The following is a 22614-nucleotide window of genomic DNA, read 5'->3' on the forward strand; positions in this document are numbered from 1 at the left end:
GAAGATAAGGCAGTAATTCCAAGAAATAGAGTTTCTTAAGTAAATATAAATAAACTTTCTTTTTGATGCTTTATTAAAAAACATGGAAGCAAACATTTGTGATTGTCTTTGGCTTTATTTATCGCCTTTATTTGAAATCCTTATTTCAAACGAATTCTGAAGCTTAGCAACAATATGATTAATGCTTAAATTTCATAAATATGCTTTACTTCTATAACTAGCCACTGATAATTAAATCTTAACAAAAAACAGTTAATGAAATATAAATAATTTGTTAAAAAGTGCAATCCAGTAACATAAATATTCTTTCTTTTAATAAGAAATTCTGCTTAACATTGAACATCTTTTATATCAACTGATTAAATATATATTTTTTCCATAAGAAAAGACATTCCATTTTAGATAATTTCCTGATCAGATTATTCTAATTTAATCTCTATTTTCTAATATCTGTTAAAACTCATATATCACGTTGAGTAGATGAATAGAAATAGTAAGAAATGATACACTAACCCTCAATAAGTAGATGTATCAAGGCGTTAGCTCTCGACAGTCGAAAATTTTCAGTTTTTGTAAATATTTCAAAAATTATTACAGATTTTTTAGGATTACGGTGTTTTAGAACCTTAGCGTAAAAGTTTCTCTATATCATAATTCATTTTTTTTCTCTCATTTTTGTTTAGAAATTGTAAGAAATGTTAACTATTTTTATTTATGAATTTATTTCATGCATTTGTGTTGTAAAATTATGTTCTTTCAATATATTTATAGTTTCCGAGATATTGCCAACAAATTTTATGATTTATCATTTTTTGAATCTTTATTTCACGATGATTGAAAAAATTAGCAGTCGCAATAGGAAAATTTCTAGATGCTAACTAATTAACATTATTACTTAATTAGCATCTGGAAATTAACAGGGTTAATTAACTCTGTTGATCACTTTTTCGATCGAAATATACGTGTTCTTTTGGGGCATTTCTGTCGATACAGGTTTTACGAAGATGCGACAATAAATGCTTGAGGTGTTCCATTTTTTTTTGTTGTCGACTCTACATTGTCTGCTGCATCATTTCCAACATTGATTAAATCAGAAAATTCATTCAGGTGTTTTTTAGAGTCTGAAAATAAATAATTATCGATATTGGCTCTTTTTAAATGAATCAAGAGGACATTCCGCATTTTTTAATGCTATCTGCTGAATTGTTTAATTACTATTTTCTCCTTTGATATAAGTGCAGTTGTTTTGGGGTATATCCTGGTGCATTTGCATCTTTACATCTTTGCTTCGTTTTCTCCTGGTGAATGTCTATTTGATCATGACTAAATAATATCGGGGAAGAGAATTTTTCATAGAAATGTGGTTCACTTAATATTTAATCAATGTTTCAATTGAGTTATTCTAATACCCATAGAGACGAATTTGCTGATGATATACTATGTTTGCATTCTTTGTTAAAAATTAAGAAACTTGGCGTGTGATTACATATGAGAAATGTAGCAAAGTGTTTGAAATAAATAAAATTTTTCTTTTCTGGTAAAATTTCTGGGATACTTTTGTGCAAAGCTTATGCATACACATTTCATAGCATAATTAGTTAAAAAATTTCTTTATGGATTATATTCTTAATAGGTTTATCTCATATGTGACGTAATATTTTTTTTGTGTATATGGTATAAAAATACATCATTTAAAGTCTTTATTTTTTTAAAAAAAGTCCTTGTTTGCTTTGTTGTGAGTATTGAAATGTAATTATTAATTGAGTGTTTCTTAATATTTTTTTTTTGAAATATTTCTTACATTTTTCTTCTTCAAGTATATATAATTAATGCTTTATAAATCAGATTTAACATTACACAATCGAGAAAACTGTCATAAGAACACTTAATTTTCGTAAAATAAATATAAGCCAATTACTGCTTGCAAACTCGGTAGTTATTTAGACTAAATCGCACCTCATTATTTCATGACTTGAATTAATTTATGCAGTATTCTGTCAAGCTCATTCTCACTCGTCCATTAGAGAAGCATACAAAACAAATCTGCTTTATTATTATTTTTTTAAATGATTGTTCACTCATTTATTTTGAATATAGTTTCCAATAATCGGAAGCAAAAAGTTTGACAGGCTATTCAAATATTTTTGTTAAAATATGTATTTACCAGCAAACTGAATTCATTTCTAATGCAAGTTATTGACGATTAACTTTATATAATTTGGCATTTGACACATTTTTTGGTATTATATTTAATGGAAATAATTGGTATTATATTTAATGCCTTTGAAAGAACTTTAGAAAATCTATTCACAAAATATTTAAGCTAAGTTTGGAAAAAATTAATATTAATTAATTTATTAGGGCTTTTTATAATTATGCATTTGGTACATTGTATGGCTCTATATTTAATTGAAAAATCGTCTTTGAAACATATTTAGAAAATGTATTTACAAAATATTTGAGCTAAGTTTGAAAAAATGTACATATTTATTCATATTGAGGGAATGAATGAAATTATTTTGCTGCCTATCAGTTACTTTCCCATGTTACTCCTTCATATAACCAGCTGAACAATAAAGATTATTGCAAGAATGAACCAGAAGTTTTTAAAGTAGCTTGAACTCTTCACTGTTCATTATAATTTTTCAATTATTTTTAATTTCTTATGTTCCTGTCTGACTTCTGTCCCCCCCCCTCTCTCTACTTTGCATTAGCTAGCAATTTTTACTCACAAAAAAGTATTCAGTTTCCATCTTGTTTGTTTGATTCATTATTGTACCAGCTGACATAGTTGTTGATATTCTTTCTTTTAAAAATGTTTCATAAGCAAAATGATTCTGAAAATATTTAACCGAAATGGGGGAAAAAAAAAGAAAATCCCTTGTGCGATTTGAGAAACAATATGACGCTATACTTTTTATACTTTTTTCTTCTATCGATGCATTATGTTGATCTTTTTAAATTGAATTTTGACTTATACTTAAATTGGATTAATATCTGATGTAAGAGTAAGAGATTTGAAGTGACTTTCTTTACCAGACATTTATTCTTTTAATATGAAGGTAATAATTTTTCTTAATATAATTTCTATAGCATTTGGTGTGCATATTTTGTTGATTTATTTCTTCTTTATTCATGACACTTTTAATTAAAAGATACATCAGTCGCGGGTTATTTTTCTACAGTGACTCTAACTATATCGTTTTCGGATTTGTGTATTTATTCTTAAAATCTCGTTTAGTGTATATAAATGATTAATTGAATTTGGAGTAATTGCCTGGTTCCTATGTATGCTTTAAATGCAATATAATTTTTTTTTTCAAATTAGAATTCTTAATAATTTGCTTTTAAATAGGAATTTAGGTATACATTTTCCGGTTTTAATATTTGCTTTAAAATTTTGACTAATTCATAATTCAATTTAAAAGTGTATTTTATTTATGCTTTACTCAGTTTTTCTAAATTTTTTTCCGTCTAGGTACTTGGACGAAGTTGCCTTACATCATCTCATTGATGCTCTCTGTAAATTGTCCTCTGAATCTATGGAGCTTGCTTACACAAATAGGGTAAGATATTTTTCACTTTTAAGTTTTCTTTATACTGAAATATACATTTACATAAGTCATATATGCTTAACAGTTTAAATGCCCTTTTATTTACTAGGAGCCATCATTGTTTGCTGTCGCAAAGTTACTAGAAACTGGCCTTGTTAATTTATTTCGTGTTGAAGTACTTTGGAGACCTGTTACAAACCATCTTCTTGAAGTATGGCGATTTAGCTTTTTCGAGACCACTTAATTATTTTCGCCTTTCTGTAATGCACAATTTTATAAATATTCCAAAAATACTTTATTGTGTATTAGATTAATTCGTATTTTATTTACTTTTGGTGTTTGATTATATTTCCTACTTTTCGCTGAAAGTTTGTTAACTCATTGCTTTTTTAATGAAAACAGTACTTATAATTCTTGTATGAAAATAAAACAAATGTATTTAGATTTCTTTAAATATTTGTTTGGGGAGAAGAAATGATTGCATTTATCTTTTGTGGCGCTTTATATTACTTTTTTAGATTTTTACAGTTGTCTGCTATATTCGGTAATTTAATGTAGGAAAAATAATGTTTTCTTTTACTTCAAAGTATGGTCTATATTTAATTGTAAATAGTTTTAGTAAAATTGTGATTTTCTAATATGATTATTAATCATAAACATATTCTTATTCATAATGTTGAACTCGTAAACATATTCTTAAATCAAAAGCTATCGGGGAAAAAATGCCACAAAATTAATAGGATTGAAGAACAACAACAACAACAACAACAAAAAAAAAGCGTGTAATTTTCATGTTCAAAAGTAAACATTTTAGAAGTAAAAAGTTTACTGGAAGGACTGTTTTCATAATTTTTTTCCAATAATTTAATTAATTAAAATCGATGTAACTGGATCCTCAAATTTTTATTTATACAAGATGCAGGAATTCCTTCATTTTCAGAATTAATTGGGATGAAAGAGTGTCCATAAAATTAGAAGACCGCTATATCTTTAATTATGTTATTAACATTATTTAGGATATTACTCTTAAAATCTCCTGTATAAGAAAAATGTAAAATATTTTTATAAACATGACATATTAAAAAAAAACTTTTCCTTATGATTGTGTATTAAATCTTGTGGAAATATTTTTCATACATTTGATACATCGTCATATGCTGTCTTTTAAATCAATGGTTCACTATGTACGAATATCAAAAATATTAATTTTTGGTGTTAGAACAAGATTTTATTGCATATTCTTATTATTTTTCTTCATCATTTTTGATTAGATACTAAAATATATTTGATTAAATTTAAAGTATAAAGTATGTGATTTATTCTGTTTTTCAAATTTCTTAGGTGTGTCAACATCCACATATCAGAATGAGGGAATGGGGTGCTGAAGCAGTTACATTCTTAGTAAAAGCTGCTTTGTATCACAAATACACGCCTTCTTTAAAAGACAATAAAGTAAGAATTGTTAAGTTTGATGTGATGTATCAGAAATGTTTTTTTTTTTTTTTTGTCAAACTAAAAATATATCCCTTAACAGAAGACAGCATGCAAATACAAAAATAAGTATTAAAAAAAACGTATTTAGAATTAAAAAAAACATTTTTTAAGTGATAATTCTATGGTTAGAAAACACATAAGTCTAGTATACATGCATGTTCAAAGGTGCTGATTTTTTTTTTTTTTTTGGCTAAAGTACCGAAAAAGTGCTTAATTTTCGCATCAGCTTCTTGCTATGTATCTTGATTTTGATCTTCGTAATATTATTCTGTTGAAATTTTACCTCTTGATCATTTTCATTTCTAAGCACATAATTCTTAAACTTCCACTTTTTTTTTTTTTTTTTGGAAAATATGATTTTTGAAAAGCTTATAGAAATCGTTTTGTGAACTTCACTCATATATAGACTGATTTACAATGTTGAAATAAATTTCTTTTTAAAAATAGTTATATTATGCATTTTGTAATGTTGCTTTCTATTTTGAAACTTTTAAAGTGCAATTGATTTGAAATATTTAAGACTGAACCTTAGAATTGTTTCTGAATTATTATTTAAATATTAATTTTTTGTGCTGATATTATCTAAACACTGAATGCATTATTCTGTAATTGTTATGAAATTTCTCCCTCATTTCAGTATTTTTCTTTTGATTGCTTTGTTGGAGAAAAAAATCGGGTTTATATTCTTTTGGTTAGGCACTGTCATTTTTCAAAATAAGGTGTTTTAATTATCTCTACTTGTGTCAAAGCAAGGATTATGCAATGCTTGAGATAATTTTTTTTTGCTTTGTTTGTCCGGACTTGTCTCTTAAAAATGAATAAATTTTCCAACGTTTTTCTGTCTTTGTTTTTTTAAGTGTGGCGCTTGAGGCATGTGCACATCTTTAGGCGCTCCTTCGTTATTGATCGCAACACTAATTGCATGGCATAATTCTTGTTCAATATACTCGTTAGATTCGCAGCCTATCCTCCGTACTTTTTTGCTGCTGCCTTGCATTCTTAGGATTTGTAATAGTGATATAAAATTCCGTATGTTTGCTGTGCATCAAATTTTTAAGATGCCGTTCTCAGCTTCTAGCCCTTTTGTTGGTGCGAAGACGATGTAAGAGATTCAATGATTTCGCTCTGATATTTAGCTGTAAAATTTAAATAGGAATAAATCTTAGTATCAGGATCAAAATGTATTTTTTAAGCAGTCCATAATAAAAATAGCAACAGTTCAAGGCCAGCTAACAATTTAAAACAAAAGCATTTAAATATACATTTAATCGTATATTTATAAAGTGCTTGTGAAATTACATAACCATTGTAACTGTTGAGCCATATAAGAGAATAATTTTGAATAGGAATTTCTATTAAAATAAAAACAAATGCGTTTCTGTTGAAGTGCTTGAGTTCTTAGTTTGTTGAACAAGTTAAGAAATTCATTTAGGTATGTTTTGCATATAAATTACGTTTTCTCTTTAGAAGTTGCAGACCATGTTACTGAGCCCATTGCAGGAGTTGTCATCCATTCCTCATCCAGATATAAGGCAAAAGCAGTTAGACTGTGCTCTTCAAGTTCTTCATAGCAGTGGTGATATCATATCTAGTGGCTGGCCGCAGTTATTGGACGTCATCAGTGCTATTAATGAAGATCAAGGGTAATTCCCCCCCCCCCCCAGTAAAATTGTATGTGTAGAAATAACTTCTTGTGAGCTGTAACATAAAGAACCTGATTACTTTTAAGATTTGAAAGTTAAAATCTTTCAAGTTGTTAAGAATCTATCTTTTGTTGTATACTTTTAGGCTTATATGATGCCTTTTTCTGTGAGTTGTAAATAAATTCTCTTTGAAATATTCACATTTGAATAGGTTCCACATAATTACTCATAGAGATTTGACGAATAAGAAAAACAAAGGTATTAAGGTGGATTTGAAGTTACGACAACTATGGCAAATAATCCACTACATATTGCAGCTTAAATTTTAATGAATATACAACGAAATAGCAGTAACAATGTTATTGATTCAGAAGATATATGTGATGATTGAAATTTTACCTCACTTTTATGCGTCTGTAAAAGTCTAAAATTATTCAGGAGTTCAAATAATAAAATTTGAAGAAAAACTGCATTATGCTCAAACAGTCGTAATCATCTTCTAATTTTATCTTTGATATACTTGAGAATGATTTTTAAAATGTTAGGAGGTATAATTAATGCCATAAAAATGGAATTGTCTGAGAAATGATTTTTACAAAAGCTTTGTCAGTGAAATCGTCTATATCTTGTTGTTTTATTAACAATTTTATTTAATTTTATGATAATTTTCTTCCATAGTTATGCATGTTCTGCCATCATTTTAAAATTATTCCTCGTATGAAGTTGTGATTAATATTCTTGTATGATATATTGAGTTGGAAAATGGTTCGCTCTATTTTCTTGTGTATGTTGAAATGAACTATGCTTTTATTTACATTTTTAGGAAATTTGAAACATAATTTTGAAAATTCCTTTTCCACTGAAATTGCAAATTTCTCATAAAAAGTTTTTACCCTTGATCTAACTGCAAAAAAATCTTAAGATATTTGATTATGTAATTATTAGAGTATTTTTAAAGATTAGCTAGTATGCTATCTATTGATTATATATTTTGATTGTGAATAAATGGTTATTTTCCATTCTTTTAGCCATGTAAATAAAATAATTTTTAGGCTTCAAAGCATTTTTCTCATTGGTAATATATGTAATTGTTTCTTTGTCATTATAGAAATTTACTTAAAGGTTTCTACTTTTCAGTGACTAAAACAATGACTTAGTTATTGTAAAATTATTTTTATGGGACTCATTCAAATATGCAAAATAGTTGGAAATGTGTCATAAAGTCATTCATTATTCACATTCTAATTATGACATGTTTTAATTAAAAACTACTCGAATGTTTTAGATTTTCCTTGTTTTATGATTTCAACATCTCTAATAATTTATTACTTATAGATATTAGTTCTTAACTAAAGAGCATTGTTTTAATTTTTCCGCTGACATAAATGTTATGTCATTTATTTTCATTGTGATGCACTTTGGCATGAATGTTTTAACGTTCAGAATTATTTGCCATATCTTCTATCACATATTGTATCCTATATATTCTTATTTTTTTAAAGTATTATATGCTTTAAATTAATGATCAGCTTGCTCACTGAATGTTTTCATTTGGTTTTGTCTTTTATTTTATTGTCTGCAAGCATGTTAATAATTTTTTTGCTGTTAAAAATTTTTCAAATACTAGGTTTTTTTTAAATATATAAGTGTTGTTAAGAGTTATATTGATAAATTATTACATTATGTCAGCTCCTTATTTACAAAGATCAATATTTCTAAAGAATTATAGGTAATGTTATTGTAAGTTATACAATAATGTGTATGTTTCCTTTAGATTCTTGATAGAGCATTAAGATAATAATATTAATAGAAATAATTAATATTTTATATTTGTAGTGGTGACAAATTGTTGGAAATGAAATTCTGCAGAATTTATGTGTAGGATATGGATTGTGCTTGGAGTGAATTTTTTTTCATGCTAAAATAGCAAATGCTTTTCAGAAGAGTTATATAGTTGAACAAAACTAGTTAAATGTCTTACATTTTTATGCGTCGAAGAGGAAAAAGGATTCTTTCATGTTTCTTGCAGTCTTCATTAATTATTTTAAAAAGAAAGTGACAGCATCTTCAAATGCACACAACATAAATTGTGAAGGATGTAATGAATTATGTCACAGCACACAATTAATCATAGCCTTTAATCTAATAGACTTATCTCTCTCATGATGGTGATGGCACTATACTGACTCTGTAGAATCGGCTGGTTGGTTTTTAAACTTCCAAAATCACAAAGATTAGATTGTAAGTGATCAGAAGAACATAGATTGGCTCAAAAATTTAAAATTCTTGTTATATCATCTTCATAGTTGTATGTGAATAGCCTATATACAAGAGGGAGATGGTCTGTGGAATGACAGCTACCAATTTAGATATTCAAAGTGATGTTTTTTTTACTCTTGTCATCATCAATAATGTTAGTTTTCAGGTATTTGAATGTTGCTGCAAATTAGTTGGTTGTCTGAATGGTTGGTTGGAATCTCCTAAAACTTGATATAGTATAAAAACAGTTGCTTTCCATTTTAACACAGTCACATCATGTCATGAATTATGTAGTATATACCTGCTGCTGTCTTCATTTTGTGTATCATTGTTGCATCATCAAAAGAGTGTATTGCCAGATGTTAATAACATTAATCTGATTCCTTCTTTTAATGATTGATTGCAAATGATTTGGTGTACAGGCATTAGGAGTTTTGACTATACAGGCAAACTCTGGTTATAAGATGATAAAGCCACTATAAGTGTAATACTTATGTATTGAGCTATATTTAATTTAAGCCCTGTCAGTATCTTAATTTGCTTGACTTGATTCGTATTCATTACTTGTTAGACATATAGAAGCTTGTATAGCTGTTTTACTCTGATAGTAAAACTAAGCCATATTAAATATTCAGTTACTTATGGTATCTTTAACTGAATCTGTTCTATGTTGAATGTCTCAGCTTTTAAAACTGAAAAATTCCAGTTGGTTTTTTCACAATGTAATGAACCATTATTGCATATGCAGCTTTGTATTAAATAACCTATGTGTACTTATTAATATGTAAGCTTATATGTAATATTTATCATGTCGCATATCTATTGAATTATTTTATCTTTTTTTATAGTGAATCTTTAATAAGGTCTGCTTTCCAGTGCCTTCAACTAGTAGTTGCTGATTATCCACCAGTTATGCCTTGTACCTGCTTACAGCTTTGTGTGGATGCAGCTGCTAAATTTGGATCTCAAACTCAAGAATTAAATGTTTCTTTAGCAGCTGTTGGTCTACTTGTATGTTTATACTTTTCAGTTTATATTAACAACATTTATTGTTTTTTATGTAATTTGGTGAAACTTAGCACATTTGAATTTTAGAATATTTGAATTAATTTTTTTATAAACAAGCATTTAAAACCAGTGAATAAGTATTTGTCGATTATATTTCAGAATTAATTTTAAAAGGATTAAATTATCTGTTAAATATGAAGCATTTTTTTGGTCTTTACTAAGTACTGACACATTTACAGTAAAAGCGGAGCCACTGACTGTGGGTGTAAACTCACAGAAAAATACTTTAAATTTGTTATTGATTAAAATATGACAACTAAAGCTTTAAATAATTATATTTAAAGTAATTTCCAAAATGAATTGGTTCAAATTTCTCAGGTTTCTGTTAATAAAATTGTTCTTTTTTAATAGAATAAGTTATTAATAATTATTGTATTTAGTAAATAATTTGATAGTATCATCCTTTTTGTTTCAGTTTAATCCATTACATATTTTTTTGCTCTTAAAGAAATGATTATGCATTTTCTCATGAGACATTTTTTTTTTGTGTGTATTCTGTCTAATCTACTTACTGTTATTTTATGTAAAATGTATTACATGGTTCTGAACGTTATTAGAAAATCATATTATTCTTAGACAAATTTAATAATTTATGAATCTATGTGTATGTTAGTAAATAATAATAATAATAATAACATGATACATTTTTAAAGTTTTAAAAAAAGGAAGTAAAAGCCAATATCGATAATGATGTAGTTGCTAAAAAATTAATATAAAGGCTGTTTGTTTTAAATGCTTTTAAGAGACTCCTCAAAGCAACACTCAATGAGTGCAGATGCAAGTAATTAAAATATGCTTCTATGATTGATATGTTGCTTTCCTGCTTTTAAATTTCTTTATTATATTCATTATTTGTGGTAGCACTGTGTCTGGAAAACTATGTTTGTTATTATATTATTAATTTTAAAAAGGCTGTAGTCTCTAATGTGAAAAAGTTAAAGTGTTGAAATTACTAGAGAATCGTTATATATTTTTGATCATCGTTCATTGATTTTTTTCTCCAAATCTAACTTAATAGGTTAAGAATACAGTAATTCAAATCCCATAGTATAAAAAGTTCTGTAATTAATTGTGAAGCAAAAATTTTACTATTGCTTTTAGGTGTATCACTTGGTTCTAAATTTAAATAATGGTTGAATAGAATCGAATTTATATTGTGGTTACTAATTTATTGCTATTGAAAATGATTTATGCTAATGTCTATTAACAATACACCAATATGTATGGGTTGAAATTGTGAATTTATCAGCAAAAAGATAAAGTTTACTTGAACACCTCCTCCGTTTTTTAAAAATTTTGATTAAGAATAATATTGATTAAATAAATATCAAGATATTATTTTCTTCTGGGAGTGAATCCAAAATTTTAAAGTACTCAGGTGATCCTTGTCCCATACATTAAAAAGTTACATGAAAGAAAAGAGGGAAAAAAGCACGTATCAATTGTGGAAAGTATTTTAGACGGTCACCTATGTCCTTTTTTGTTTATTTAATCGGTTTTTCTAGCGGATACTGCATTTGTTGATGAATATTTGGCTGAGATGAGGGCAAATCAGCCTGTGCCATTCATAAATTAAGCATAGCGATTGCATATAATCATTCAGTGTTTCTTTATACAAAATAGCTAAGAAGATGCATCAAATTCTTGGTCCATAGGATCGTCAGCTTATGGTTAGGTAATCCTAAAGCCTAAATCTAAGTTAGAGTAACTGGTGTATAGAGTCCAATGAGTTCTTTCTAGCTTTGATTTTGACTACATTTCCCTCATTTCTTCATTCCGTCTACTCTAAAAGGAACATCTCTTGTATAAGATGGATTTATCTAATATAATTTTTGATAACAGATTCGTCATGTATAAATTTAAAATCTTCCTTTTAAGTTTTATGAAGAAAGTAGCTCATGTTATAAATTTCATTTTAATTTTTTTTCTTCTTTTTCTGTTTTCAAGAATCGCATTAAAATAACTGCGTGGAAACTTGAAGCCGAAAATAGAAAAATGGCTTGCCTTATTGCCTGTTGCACTTTCGTAATTTCGAGGGTTAACAGGGTTATTGTTCTCATTTTTCTTTTCACATGAGAAGAAATGTATCATGTTATCAACATATTTGAAGTTATCATATTCCATTTTGGTCAACATGAATACCCCCCCCCCCCTCCTCCATTCCAGATTACCAATCAAGAGTATAAATCAATATATTCTTTGCATATAATCTGAATTCTATATTTGGAAGTAAGAGCAGCCATATACCGTAACGGTACATAATGGGATGTAATGATTCCTGTAGATTTTTTATTGCTCTCTACAACGTCATTAAATATAGTAGTGGAGATTTCAGGTTATTATTTTGAGTGAGCATGCACCACTGTTCTTGATAATGTGCTGTAATGACAAAAATAAACTTGCTTTCTGTTTTGGAGGATCTCTGTTTCATTTGAGACTTCTTTTCAACACTAGTCTCAAAGTTGTTTAATGATTGTTAAATACTTCGGAATCCATTCTTTTGTATAGAATGGATTCTATACAAAAGAAGCTTCTATCCTGAAGGACCGTGCAAACACAATGGCTTAAGTCTGACTCTTACCAGATTGTTGTTAAGCTAGATTGGCGTTTCCTTTATTATTAAAACCTCCTAGAAACAGAGAACATACTTTACGTTTTCTGTTAACTGACTGATTTATCTAAATATAGTTTTTGTGTCGTTTTTTAAAAAAAGTGATTTACATTATTGTAATTTTAACCCGCCCATTTGTTGAATTTTATTTACCAGTATTCATTTCATTTGTTTATTTATAGTGGAATATTGCCGACCATTTATATCAGAATGAAGAAAAAATATCTCATGGTTTATCATCTGCGACTGAGGAGGAGCTATCAGTTTTGAACTCCTTACAAATTTCAAATTATGATTTTCCTTTATTGCCGTTTGATCGTCTTTGGTTAAGTTTGTTTTGCAGACTAGGCGATCTGTGTGTAGATTCAAGGCCTGCTGTGCGAAAAAGTGCTGGACAAACTCTGTTTTCTACTCTAGGTGCTCATGGGTCTCTTTTACAGCAAACTACATGGCAAGTTGTATTATGGCAGGTTTGTGTTACACTCTTCCTTACTTATAAAAGTGATTTCGTAAATTGATTTACTGAATATCTGGATTAATAATTCTCATATAATAATAATACTTTTTAAAATTATTTTCTTGGGGATATTCATATTATTAGCTAAAATTTTAATTATTTAAGAGTAGAGTTTGGCTAGGATTTGAAAGTTTTGGAATAACATAATAATAACGGCATGATCACTTAATAAATTTCATGAATCTAATTTTAAAAAAAATTGAGAATCCAATCAAAAAACTGTTTCTATATTTCTGAACGATCCATTTTAAAGGCAAACTTTATTGAACTAAATTTTTAATTTTGAAGTAATTTTTATAATTTTTTTCTTTGTTTGTTTATAGCTTATTCTAATTTTTTTATTGAAAGCTAAATTTATTATTATTTTGTTCAGTTAAATTAAGATATATAAAATTATTTTTTTAAGAATTTATAATTGGAAATTCAGTTAAGTTCTATTACTCATTTTCTTTTAATATGAATAAATTTATTCATTCATGACGATTTTTTTTTTTTTTCCAATTTCGAAGTTCTGCATTAAAATAAAATCTAATTTCTAGGTTCTCTTCCCACTTTTGGATAGAGTGAGATCACTTTCAGGGACTGCTTCTACTGATAAAATAACCGACATGGGTGGCAATATTCTTATTCATCATTCCAGGAATACAGCTCAGAAACAATGGGCAGAAACACAAGTGAGAATATGTAGAATTTTTAACTTTTAGTAAAATGTTTTGATTTCGAAATCTATTAATTATAGTTAATGGTTTTAATTATTCAAATTAAGAAAATGTCTGTTTTAATATTTCTGTTAATAGTTCTCTCTGCCATTCTACTTCAAAATGTAAATATATGTATAGATTTAACATGAAACAGTCCGGTTTTAAATATCCAGGTTTCTTTCTAATTTAAGGTTCTTACTTTGTCTGGAGTTGCAAGGATTTTTCATACGAAACGCGATGTTCTTCAAACTTTAGGAGATTTCCCAAGAGCATGGGCATTACTTCTTGAATTCATTGAAAGCTCATCACTAAGCAAGAATAATGAAGTAAATATAATTGTTTCTTGTTTGTGATTCAGTAAAATAGCCAAAATATATTTCATTTCTTGTTTATATTTTATTTCTTGTATTATAGTTCTGTTTTATAAACCTATAAATCACAACGGAGTTTTCTCTTTTTTTGCCATATTAATTCGTAGATTTACCTTTTATTTCTGATCTATTAACTGAATGAATTTAAATTTTATACGTTCCTTAAAGCTTCCAAATGATTAATGAATGATTCGTAATTTATTCGCAACGCCTGTTTAGCGAAGCAGCCCTCTGATTGTTTATTAGCTATTAAAATTACCTTTTAACTTGCTCTGGTTAAGTATTAAAAAGTTAATGATGAATTAATGCCATAACATAAATGGGACTCGAAAAGGAAAGAGGGCAGTGTAGCGTTATGATTTCAGGGTGTAAGGAGATTAATATTTTTTCTGAAGGCAAGGTTAATTATTTTTTTGTTGGTAGAAAGAATAAAAGGGTAACAGGGTTAATAGGAATAAAGGATGAGTTTTTTTAGGTTCTTGGAATTTAATTCTTTCAATTTTCATTAAAATTGTAATATAATGGGCATTATTGTGATAAAAATGCCCTTTCTGTGGGGTTTTAAAGTGCTGATGATGTTAAGAAATATATATTATGTGGATTTTTAGCTGCATGCAGCAATTATTTAAGCTACAACATATTTTAAATTACTTCTTACTATAGTTTTACACTTGTTTCTGCAGGTTTCTTTCTCAGCCCTGAAAAGTTTTCAAGAAATTTTAAATATCAGCAGATTTCAAGAAGGGAAAGTTGGAAAATCTGAAGTTGTTTCTGCAATAGATAAAGAATCTCTTTCACAAAGGTTGATATTCTATAAAACATATGTCTGTCATTTTGGTAACTTTTTTATTACTTTATTGAAGAAGTGATACATTGGCAACCAAATTATGAACAGTTTGTTATGATGCAGATTATTTTAACATAATTTCTATTCATGGTAAGGTTTATTGGTTGAAGGAACATTCGGGTTTCAATCATGATCTGAAACACTGTTTCTACTTTGTAAAGTTTAATTAACATTATATGGATTTAGAATTCTTGCAGAGTTAACCAAGAGAGATTTGCGTATTTTCTCAGCAATTGAATTCTTTCTTTGGAATATGCAATAAGTTTTGCAACACACTGTCTTCATATTTGAAAATAATGTTTGTTGTTTAAATGGTTATTGGGAGACAATTTAAAAAAAAATCGGTTTTGATGTTATATATATATATATATATATATATATATATATATATATATATATAATATAAAATTGGGAAATTCGAATTGTAGCTGGCAGTTAATCAGTGAACTTGCAGTAATTCCTTTATACATAATAATTTTAACCACTTTTTAATTGTTTTTAATGTTTAGTTGTAATGTTTTTTTAAGTAAATTTCTATTGAAGACTGATTTTTTTTATAAATTATTAATTTGAAATGTGTGCTGCCTTATTTATTAATAAGATATATAAAAAATATCGGAATTTGGAACGAAGTGTTATAAAAGAAATAGAAAAGGTAAAATAATACTTTAACTAAATGAATCTTTTGCACTCGAAAGGTTCGCCTGAGGTGCTATTCAAGGTGATGTTTCATTTTGATAATGCTTGATTTCGATACTTAAAAAAACCATCGCAAAATTATCAAAAGTTGCTGTTTAGTTTTTTTCGGAAAACATCCTATAAAATTATATTTCTCATGCCATGAAGTATTAAAATGTCTTTACATTTTCTCGAATAATTATGCATATAATATTGTGTCCTAAATCTTTACGTAGTGAAAAATGTGAAAATTCAATGACTTTTTGCAAAGTGCAATAAAAAAATCAGTTTTAATTGGAAATATTTTTCTAATTATTTTATATTCAACAATCTTCAAACTTTGCCAATTGTAGGAATTTGAAGCTGTTAGCTATAATTAAAATGATAAAATCTTTTTACCTAGAATTTTAAGAATATAGAATTATCGAGATTGTGAAATCAAACTAAGGTTCTTTTCTCGAGATTTAAGAATCAACAATTAAGAAACAATCAACCTTAAACAACCTAAAATAAACCTTAATACTTATAAACGAGAGTTAGATACACATACAAATAATTGGGAGGATTTATTATCATTATCATAATTCCTACGATTTTTTTAAAAACTGCCCTCGTAAAAAGTCGTTTCAAAAGCCATCGTATGTTTGGTACAGCATGGTTAAAGGCTCTTGAGCCCCCCCCCCTCTAAAAAACAGCAACTCAAAAAGTAGCTTTTTAAAAGCCAATTATATCTTTCCATCCAAGATCGATACCAACCTTTACATTGCACATGTGGCGCATGAACTCCCGTGACTTTACCTACCATATTACAATCTTCCTTGGGATTCACATGAATAAAATTATTAACATTGGCTTTATTTTCGCAGTTTTTTTTTTTTCAGTATTGAATACTTGTATGCATTAAAAATTTCCCATGATTATGAAAAATTTGTGATTTCTGCCTCGGCTATTAAAGTAAAGTTGAGAATTAAAATGCATTATCTTTAAAATGATTTCAATATCTAGGGGTGATAAAACATTTTTTTTTTTTTTGGTATTTGAATAATTTGACAGAAATGAAAGTCATTCTCTTTTTACTGCCTTAATTCTTGTTTTATAAAGATTTTTTTTTATTGTTTTGCTTATTTATATGTATATAATATATGTTAATTTTTAACTTCACATAACATTCAAATTACAAACTTTATACATCTTGAGTTTACATGGGTGATATTTAAAAGGTCACATCAATTACCAAAATAAATAAAAATTAAAAGCTTCTGAAACATTTCATAAATAGTTTTAATATAGATTTCATTTTTTTGTGACACTCTGATAATGTTTGTTGAAATATAATACAACACCAAGAAAGTTAAATTCTGGACTGTTTTAGGAACAACATTTGCCCCAGAGATACCAGAACAATGCTAAAATGCTTGAGGAATCATACTTGCAATATGTCGATAATTTTTATAATATAGAAATATAAGATAATTTTTTACATTTGATGACGCATAATTCTCTTTATTTTGCAAATTATCGTGGAAAGATCAGAGAAAATGCTAAATATTTGTTTGAATTTAATTAGATAAAGTGAGATTAAAATTTCGAAAAAAAGAAGTGCCCCCAACTTATATATATCATCTCCATTCAAAATCGATGCATAGCAGTTTCTCTAGTGGCCTAATTTGTTGGAATACATCGTTATTATTATTGATCGAGGTTATTGCTGTAACATCTGAAATGGATTAGAATAGGAAGAAGTTGAAATATTTGAGTTATCTGAGCACTGAGTAGTAACTATAGTGATGAATTAAACAAATTTAGTTTGTACTGTTTTAATTATAGTGTTAGTGCTAATGAAATTTGTCTGCGATGCAGTTGACATATGAAAATTACATACAATACTGAAAATTCTGGGCTTTGTGATGTACTTTTGCTGTGATAGTTATTATTCATTTCATCAAATGCCATTTACCTCCATCATGGACTGTTATTGTTGTTATTATTATTATTTTGTTAATATGCATCTTTCAAACTTTTGGTTAAATTGAATTTCAGTGACACTGCTTTATGGAGTGCTGCTTGGAAAGTTTGGCACAATATTGGTGTTGAAAGTACAAAACCTCCTCCTGAACGAATTATTGATACTGCTCATGCCAAGAATGATTACTCTTTACTTTATGTACCAGCTCAACAATTTTTGACTGCTCTGATTCAGATTTTTCCGTCACTTTTTCAACATATTAAGGAAAGGTTAGTATATATTTTTTGTATTTGTGTAATTTATAATATTTTTTTAAATTTTTTTTTATTGCTGATATGTATTTTTGGGAATTTTTGTATTAACTAGCTGAAATGTCTGTTTTCTGTTCTGGAATCAAGTATTATTGAAACATGCTTTTAAACTTTTTCTTTAGGTTTGTTGCTGCTGATTTTCAAAAGTTGGCTACTGTTTTACAAAATGCTGTTGCAGTTCCTATTCATGGCGAGACATCTCCTTTTATTTTACCTTCTTTAACTGAAGTTGTATTGACACCATTGCAAGATTCTGTTTTACAATCTATGCATATTTTACTTAAGGTAAATTTAATGTTTAATAAAGTAAATATTTCATATAGAAAATTAAATTCTGCTGTTAACTAATATTAGAAGTACTAATGGCTTTTTCTGGTAATGACATAGAAAATGAAGTAAAATTTTTTCTGTCAAAAAATTTTAACTGAATTTTTAATCTGTTTATTATTTTATCTGTTCAATATTCATATTAATTTGTTTAAATATTAATATAGTTTTTGCATTTGATACAATGTAAGAAGTATTTTCTTTAATTTATGAATTTGCTTTAAAGAATGCATTTGTAAGTATTTAATAAAATTAAGAAGCTACATCTTGTTTACGATTTTGATTAATTATGATGGCTTATAAAACTATTGTATATTAAAGGAAGATTTTTTTTATTGAGGTTTAGTTCAGTGTATAATATAGACTATATCAAATAATGTATACCATATTTCAGTCAAATTTTAAAGAGACACATTTGTGAAATGCAATGTCATATAGTAAAAATAAAAAAATAGTGATGCCTTACGGTTGAACCAGTGTTAATAAAATAATTATCAAGAACTTTGAACTATGCCCATTTAAAAGTAGACGATATTATTATTGAGATTGCCTTACAATTTATTAAATTGCTGTCCGCCATCGACAACCTTCTGATTCACTTTTATGGTTAGTTATTATACTTGAAAATTGTTTACAATTATCATTATTGTATATTAAAATAATAATTTAAAACTAAGGCTATCTGGTGAGATAATTTTTATATGATTTTTCTGAAAGTGAAAAAAAATTAAGTTATTTGTGAAGAAAAGGTCGTAAATATCGAAATTTACTTTAAAACTTGAATAAAAATTAAAAAGACTCCGAAATGCAAATTCCCACATTTCAAAATTTATGTACATCAAATTTGGCTGCTTTTAAGTATAACAGCCTATTTCATAGATCACGAACAGACAGGCCAGGCTTTCATCTTTAGTATTGAAGATACTAAGATATTTGAATCTAAATAATTTTTCAGAAAACAGTAACAAAATGGAATTACTTACAAAACATAATTGCTTTTAATTAAATATGCCATTTTGTACCTTTTGCATATTAATGAAATAAATAGTGTGGCTCTGATGGAAAAAAAAAAAAATATTTTCTTGGTATTAGGAGGACAATTCTGTTTCTTCCTTTCTCATTTTTAAATTATATTTTTTCTCTTTAGCCCAGCATTTTTCTATTGAATCAATCTTTTTATATTTGGGTGGGAATAATTTAACTTTTATTTCCTAATAAATAAGTTAATGAATATATGTCATCTTTTTTATTGAACTGTCTGTTTTCCCTCCTGGGAAGAAGTCACAAATTTGGAAGGCATTAAAGTCCATTGATTCAGATTTTACACATAAGAAACGAGGAGAAATGTTATACTACTTTTTTTTTGCTTCAGTCGCACCAGGAAGAATTTTTCTGTGTCTTCTAAACTAAAATCTGACAAAATCAACTGGTTCTTTGCTTATTTTTATGTGTTTGTATTTTTTTTTGTTTTTTTATTAAAGTTTCTCAGATAAGACTTATCGTACAAATTAAGAATATTCATTGTTTGAAATGATGTAAAATACTGCCATAATGCTTTCTTTTCACGTTTCAAGCGAATTCTTTGTCATTTCCTTCAAATGTACTGTGTTATAAAAGCAGTCTAAGCTTGTTTCAAACATATTATCGAATTTTAATTAACTTTAAATGATAAAATTCATGGTCATTTATCCTACTTCTGAAGTATTTTGTATAAGCATAAAACCTGATAACGTTTTTAGATTATTATTAAAGTTGTTGTGCAAAATATTTAAAACGTCAATTTTTTTATATATTTTTTCTTATTCCTATTTAAAGCAGTATTAATGAAACAGGTATGAAAACAAAATAGTTTGCTCAGCACTAGAAAATTTTATTTAAATAGTGTCTTTGGTGTTTCAATTATTTAAATAATCTTATTTTTGTATTTTCTGACTTTTGTATTTTTATGGTATTATCAAATTCCGTAAATATAAATTTCAAACTTAATAATGCCAAATGAATTGCTACCTGACATTTTTCTTATGGTTAATTTTTTTGAAGTGGCAACTGCAAAATTAAAGAGCATTAAAAGAGTGATTGCATAGTGCTTATGAAAATTTCACATTTACTAGGATTTCTCAGAATATGGTAAACTTTGTTCAAACTCAAATTGTTATTGATGGAACATTATTGAATTCTGATTTATAAATAGGCATGACACAATAACTTTTAAAATTTTTTAGGTGTCTCAGATTAGGGTATTACTGTGTACTGCTTGTATAAAAAATTGTTATAAAAATTTTGTCAGTTGTTCCTTCATTTTGATTTGAAGTTTTTTGAAGGTTGACATTCTATACACTAAGGTGTAAAGTTAGCTTAGTGACATTTTCCATTTAGATGAACTGTGTTCGTAATAATACTTACGCACTCAACGATTCTTTATGTAATAATTTCATTCTACTGTTTTCTGTTAACAAAACTATTTTTTAATTACAGGAAGCCTTGAATGACAATCAGAATATCGTATCACTTTTACCTGCTATTTTCAATCAATTGCTTGTGTTTTCCACATATGCCTGTAATGCTCCACCATATGGTCAGCTGAGAACTCGAACTTTTGTAAATATAAAACTTTCTACGGTATGTTATGAACTTTTTATTCTGTTTTTTCCCCAGGAAATTATCATTAAGTCACATAGTATTTGACATTTAACAAAGATAACAGTCTTCTTTTATTAAAGTTAAATGCCAATATTAAGGTATAAATTTTTTGAAAATTAATTTTTCTATATGATTGTAAATATTTTTTGCATTTATAATAATTTTATTGCAAAAAAGCAAATCTGGTTGACTAAAATTGCATTAGTCATTTACATTCTGCATGCAGTTATTTGTGCTATTATAAATCTAGATTAAAAATTTAAATTAACATATCATAACTTTAAATTCATTAAAATTTCAGTTATTTAGGATTTTGAAAAATGTTAATCATAAAATGTTCTGACTATAGTAGACATTTTTTGTTCCTAGACTGATTGGGTGACTATGAATTTTGTACCGTTTGGTGAAAAAGCATTGGAAATGGTTGTTAATGCTTATCAGCAAACTGCTCAACAGTCGAATGTTATAAACTCACAAGTTTTGCATTCCATTATAAAGGTGTGTATGAATCCTTGAATAATTTTCTCTTAGAATTTTATTGTCAGTATAACTTATTACAGCAGATTGCTGTGCTGTATTTTATGAATTTTGTCATATAGGATGAGTTAAAAGATTATTTTGTCAAATTTTGTATACAATGAGATCTTTTGCAATTATTATTAGACGAGTATTTAGTTTTTTTTTGTGTCATATTCACTTGTATCTATATGTTTTATTGCGTATCGATACAAGCAAGTGAAAAATTTAATGTTTTATTTTACTAAGCCTTATTCAGCTACTTCTTAACTAATTCCTTAAACTGCCATTTCTTTATATTATGATTTTGAATAAAGGTTTCAGTTATTGCACTGTTATGATTTATCTTTATTTATTTCAAAAACGTAGAAGGGATATAATGATTAATGTATTTTTTATAGTCATTAAGAATTCCACTGAGTATGAAATATTCGTGTCCTTCTCATATGACATGGAAATTGGCTGTTAATGCTTTATTGAAAGTTCTTCATGCAGGATTACCAGTTGCGAGACAATATCGTAAGTATAATTTTTAAAAAAAAATGTTTTTATTATTGAATATGGGAATGTATTTTTTCAGAAAATAAAATTTACATAATTGATTTTTTGTTTTCTTTAAATGAATGTCGAGTAACAATTATCTTCATTGTTTAAATATTATATTATTTTAGCTGCGCAGTTCCAAGGAATGTGGATTGATCTTGCATACGCACTAGAAGATTTCTTATTTCCTGCAAGGTGAGTTTTTGGTGTTTTAAAATTTTGTTGTGAATTAATTTCTTTATTTGTATGTATTTATAAATCATTTTTTACATCTTTTCATCACATTCTTTGTAATAAAAGTTCAAAATGATTCCTGTTAATGAAGTTTAATTCTGTGAAAGTTAACTTTATTTTTTACCTTTCTATTCCATGAGAGATAACACCAAAACAATGTAGTTTCTTGTCATTAAAATTTGTTAATTTTTAATGCCTTTAAAATTTAGAACGTGAATTCAACTATCTTTGAATCGAATATCAATATTGGGTTTCAATTAATGACTAACAAAGAAGGAAGATATCAAGAAAAATGAAATTTTCACTGTTTAATACCATATTATCCTTATTCTTT

At 27.2% G+C, this 22614-nt stretch overlaps 1 protein-coding gene across 2 annotated transcripts in view; it reads left to right on the top strand.

The window, feature by feature from the left end:
• LOC129960013 (protein MON2 homolog) overlaps positions 1 to 22614 on the top strand; it is a 91817-nt gene that overhangs the window by 63297 nt on the left and 5906 nt on the right. For both annotated transcript variants that reach the window (XM_056073012.1, XM_056073013.1), the window contains exons 18-32: positions 3479 to 3566; positions 3664 to 3765; positions 4896 to 5006; positions 6516 to 6691; positions 9799 to 9961; positions 12812 to 13099; positions 13686 to 13820; positions 14039 to 14173; positions 14902 to 15020; positions 17784 to 17978; positions 18143 to 18305; positions 20823 to 20966; positions 21357 to 21485; positions 21905 to 22022; positions 22175 to 22241. In XM_056073012.1, the coding sequence (XP_055928987.1) occupies positions 3479 to 3566; positions 3664 to 3765; positions 4896 to 5006; positions 6516 to 6691; positions 9799 to 9961; positions 12812 to 13099; positions 13686 to 13820; positions 14039 to 14173; positions 14902 to 15020; positions 17784 to 17978; positions 18143 to 18305; positions 20823 to 20966; positions 21357 to 21485; positions 21905 to 22022; positions 22175 to 22241 (2133 nt within the window). The remainder of the gene's footprint in view (positions 1 to 3478; positions 3567 to 3663; positions 3766 to 4895; positions 5007 to 6515; positions 6692 to 9798; positions 9962 to 12811; positions 13100 to 13685; positions 13821 to 14038; positions 14174 to 14901; positions 15021 to 17783; positions 17979 to 18142; positions 18306 to 20822; positions 20967 to 21356; positions 21486 to 21904; positions 22023 to 22174; positions 22242 to 22614) is intronic.

The sequence above is a fragment of the Argiope bruennichi genome, chromosome X2 (genome assembly GCF_947563725.1).
Source record: "Argiope bruennichi chromosome X2, qqArgBrue1.1, whole genome shotgun sequence".
Classification (NCBI taxonomy): domain Eukaryota; kingdom Metazoa; phylum Arthropoda; class Arachnida; order Araneae; family Araneidae; genus Argiope; species Argiope bruennichi.